We start from the raw sequence: 4,783 nt of genomic DNA, 5'->3' as shown, positions 1-4,783 counted from the left end.
GTTTTGTTGTATCAAAAACCGATGCCGGCAATGAAAATTATTCTGTAGCGGAAGCCAATGCAAAAAAAAAAAAAAATGATGTGATTATTTTCATTCCACTTCGATTTGGAAAAGGACTCGAGAACAACCCCATCTATTGGTTAAAAAATAAATAAATAAAAACTCAATCACGTTTGGAATAGGACTTGGTTTATCAACTATATATGTATGTGTAATAGACTGATAATTTTACATAATTTTCTTCAATTTAACAACGAGTCAAAAAAGCCATGACTACTGCTACAATCGTACATGAACCTGCCCTCCCGCGTACATGGAGGTGAGAGACTCCACATCAATGATTTTTTTTATTTTTTTTTATTTTTTTCTATATATTATGTAACATAAGATTTGATTATATAAACTGGTTAAATCCGATCTGCTGGTTGGTTGCAATCGGGTCTGTCTTGAAGAGTACGGATGAGAAGTTTTTAAATATGTTTGTGATGATGCACGTTGACAAGGTGCTTGTGGCCGAGTTGATGGCTATCTTCAATGGAGGTCGTGCTTCACATAGCAGGAAGCGTCAAGGATTTTGCTATTACTCATCATAGCCTGAAAACCTTAATTTAAAACTTTTGTAATCTCAAGTTGATCCGGTTTCTTTCTATATGTTGGAGTTGTTCTGTAATTTGGCTCGTCTATTGTTAGATTTCAGTATGATCTCTCAGTGTAATTTGGATAATCTATTCTTCATTTCACCAAACGTTTATTGCTTTTTCTTTCATATTCTGACAACACAAAAGCTGTAGCAAAAGCTGCAAACTTGTTTCAGAAATGCTTGACATCCAGGGAATCATAAGGGAGATAATAACATTTCTACAGAGACTCACTAGACTGAAGCATAACAGCTTTGTGATCACTTCCGATATTGTATTACTATTCAAATAGGACTTTATTGTGATACACTCCTTGGTAGTAAGGTAGTTACCCTGAGAGGAGGTGAAAACAGACAAGAAGCTGATTTGTCACTAGTTTATGGACTTGTAAGATTGCCTTTATGATTTCTCCCTGCTTGGAGACTTTGATACACCGAGATATGGTAATGCTTTTGTTGATTAGCAATGTTTGCTCGAATTTTTTTTAAGAGCTAAATCTATCATACTTCTCTTTCCCTTTTCTTGGTTTAATTGTGTTTTTAGTTATAAGGGATCTTTTTCAAGTAAGAGTAATCTACAAGTTTACATGGTGTGCCAAAACTCTGGTAAGTTCCTTCATCTTTTAAGGAATTCGGAATCTAATGTCACAGAGTTTGCACCTTTAACTTGGATTTAGCTCAACCCGTTTGCCAATCAAGTCTCTTTATGTATTCAATAAAAACACTAAATTCAACTTTGTTTGTTCGTTCTTGACAGGATCTTGATGGTGAATCTCTTGGAGTATAACAAAGTTTAAGAGAACCTTTATTTGGTTTGTTGCATATGTACTTAACTCAATGTACTCAGTCCGTTTCAGTTTTCTCCATCAAGATTAGAGAACCAAGATCTATATATCAGATCAAGAAGACTCAACGCTTAAGGTTTAAGACTTGGTTAGTGCATTAGTTTAAAGATAATGTACAATTTAATAATGAAGATTACTAATAAAGAAGCGGATTGGTCGGTTAGAGGGAGCAGCAAAGTATAATTTGTTTTTTTCTAGCAGATAATTCTGTTGCATAATTTTGCATTTGGTCACGACAAAGCGATTCTTTTCTCACTTTTCTTTTATTTTTTTTTAAGATATTTGGAGAATTAGTACATTTTTAAACATAATTGGCAATTTAGTAAATTCACTATTTATAATCTGCAAAATAATCACCTTCAACTATTCACTACTATTTACATTACTTTCTAACCCTAAAAAAAAATCTTTTTATTTACAAGTATACCATTACAATTAAATATTTTTATTATTTTATTACATTATCCCTTGAATTTAATAATTAAAATACTAATCAAAATAAATTAATTTTCTAAAATATTTTAGGTATATAAAATTCTATATTTTTGCATATATTATTTGATATCTATTTTGTTTGATGATTTGTTTTTATTATGTAAAATAAATTTCACAAATTTTTATTCGTACACTCGTTAAATATACAGATGTAATCCATACAGTTTATTAAGTGTACAGGTAAATAATATATATATATATATATATATATATATATATATATTAGGTGTACAGCTAGTTTAATATACATATGTATATTAATATACACATTTTCATCTGTACAGCTGATATAAAGTACATTAAATATAAAAAATTAAAAATATTTCTATTTTTGTATTTCCATACACTAAATAAGTTGTACGGATCCAACTATCCTTTTGTAATTTCACAATAATACACTCTACCCCACTTTCTCATCTATCTCACAACTCTTCTATTACACAAATAGTAAAATCTACCTAACTATCTAATTATAAATAATAAATATACTAAAAATCCAATTAAGTTTTTAAAATGTACAATTTTGGATAGATACTCTTTTTTTTTGTATACCTTCTTCGTATCGTACCTTGTGTCCTATAAGTAAAAATTAAATTAAGATTTACACAAAACTTTTATTAGATCATTTATATATGAGTGGTCTAGAGATGTACAATGTGTCCATTTTGTAGTCTATAAGTATATTTTAGGTAACAATCCAATAACACACATTAAAAACTTTTAATACAGTTATAGTAAATAGCTTTAAAAACAAAACAGTTACGCAGTGAATTTGACGTTTAAAATCCAGTCAGTGAACAGTAATGTATACACAAAATTAGTTGTAACAAATTTTTAAACCGGTCGAAATATATTAATTGCATAAAGTACTCAAAATCTCATAACGAAAATTTATAACTCTTTAAATTTTTGTAACTGTCGAACTAGTCGTATTAATAAACGTTATTATGTATTGTATAAATATTTATTTAATTCAATCAAATTGAATAATGCTAAAAGTTTCGACAACCATAATAGAAACTGATCATTGTTGTATTTCGTTCCATCATTACTAGTCGACCCATGAGTACCATAAACTTTTGACATGTCAAATAATTTTGTTAAGAGTCGAATTACTTCGAATATTTTTTACCTATCATCAAATATAATCATATTATGATGTACTTTTTGTATGCTAGCTATATTACAAAAGTAATGTTATACACAAAACATTGGTTGTAAAACAAAATTCAAAACGATGAAAAATTAATTGTATATAACACTCAAAATCTCATAACGAATATCTATAGCTATCTAATCTTTCTTTGTAACTGTCAAAATAGTGAACTACGAACATAAAACATATTCTATATTTTCCAAATTAATTTACTATTTTTTAAGCTTTCTTACACATATTAAAATTTGATTCGAAGTGTAATTTTTTTTGTTCTTTTGTGATTTACAATTTTCTAAACCAATATTATATTTTTTCTAAAATCATCAATAATAAAAAGTGAATAAATATTAGTATGAGTCAAATAAATAAAACCAAATGATAGGAACTGATAATAATTTATTTCTTATTTCATCATTACTAGTCAACCATGAGTCATGACTATAAACTGTGACATGTCAAATGATATTGTTCTAAGAGAGTAATCATTAAATTTCCTTTATTATCATTCAAATATTTGTTTTCAACCTATCATCAAATACTATTATGTTTACATTGCTTTACACAGTACAAATATTCAGAAAAGAAACACCGAAAATCCAACAGAAAATATATATATTTTTTTTAAAAAACAAACAATAGTGAAAAAGACAAAAAAAAAAGGCCAAATAAGAAAACAAAGAAGAAAAAAAAAAAGAAAAGAGTACTGACAAAAAGCCCAGAAATATCCTTATTTACTCACGCCTCCCCAAATAAAGAGACCTTCCAAAAAAATTAAAAACGTAATTTTAAAATTAAAAACAATAAATGAATAAAATAAAAAGGAATTAAATTCCACACCACAAACTTCGACTTCCATTTCCATAAACATTCCGTTTCAGCTTCAATCGAAGACGACGAACTTACAAACAACAAGACGACGACGAAGAAGAAGAAGAAGAAGAAGAAGAAGCACAATCACAATTACACACACCTTACATTCTCAATCTCACTGTTAAAACTCGCCGGGGAAAAAAAAAAAGTTATGTCTCGGCCTTCGTCAGCGTCTGCAATCAGACCTGAAGATTACGCTCACAGTCCAGTTCACTACGCCGTCGTTTTAGGAGATCACGGCGCGCTCACTCGTCTTCTCTCCTCGTTGCCGAAGCTAGGAGATCCAGAGCAGATCCGAACAGAATCCGACTCACTGAGTCAAGAACGAGTCGCTGATCAGATCTCCGCCTTGCTCGACCGCCGCGACGTTCCTTCACGCGAGACGCCGCTCCATCTAGCGGTTAGACTCGACGACATCTTCGCGGCGAGGGCGATTTCTTCAGCCGGAGGAGATATCTCGCTGCAGAACGCTTCCGGATGGAATCCGCTACAGGAAGCGTTTTGTCGCCGGAATTCTGAGGTTATGAAAGTGCTTTTGCGGCATCACCACCGTTTAGCTTGGTGTAAATGGCGGCGGAGGTTGCCTCGTTTGATCGCTGTTCTCCGCCGTATGAGAGATTTCTACATGGAGATCTCTTTCCACTTCGAGAGCTCCGTGATTCCGTTCGTCGGAAAAATCGCTCCCTCCGATACTTACAAGATCTGGAAACGCGACGGTAACCTCCGCGCTGATACTACTTTAGCCGGATTTGACGGTTTGAAAATTCAGAGAGCCGATCA

At 31.6% G+C, this 4,783-nt stretch overlaps 1 protein-coding gene across 1 annotated transcript in view; it reads left to right on the top strand.

Annotated features, from left to right (window-relative positions):
• LOC104754122 (ankyrin repeat domain-containing protein 13C-like) overlaps positions 3,925 to 4,783 on the top strand; it is a 3,616-nt gene continuing 2,757 nt past the window's right edge. The window contains exon 1 of the mRNA XM_010476272.2: positions 3,925 to 4,775. Coding sequence (XP_010474574.1) covers positions 4,155 to 4,775 — 621 coding nt within the window. The 5' untranslated portion in view covers positions 3,925 to 4,154. The remainder of the gene's footprint in view (positions 4,776 to 4,783) is intronic.

The sequence above is a fragment of the Camelina sativa genome, chromosome 16 (assembly GCF_000633955.1).
Source record: "Camelina sativa cultivar DH55 chromosome 16, Cs, whole genome shotgun sequence".
Lineage (NCBI taxonomy): Eukaryota > Viridiplantae > Streptophyta > Magnoliopsida > Brassicales > Brassicaceae > Camelina > Camelina sativa.
This window is presented reverse-complemented; position numbering and strand designations above follow the sequence as displayed.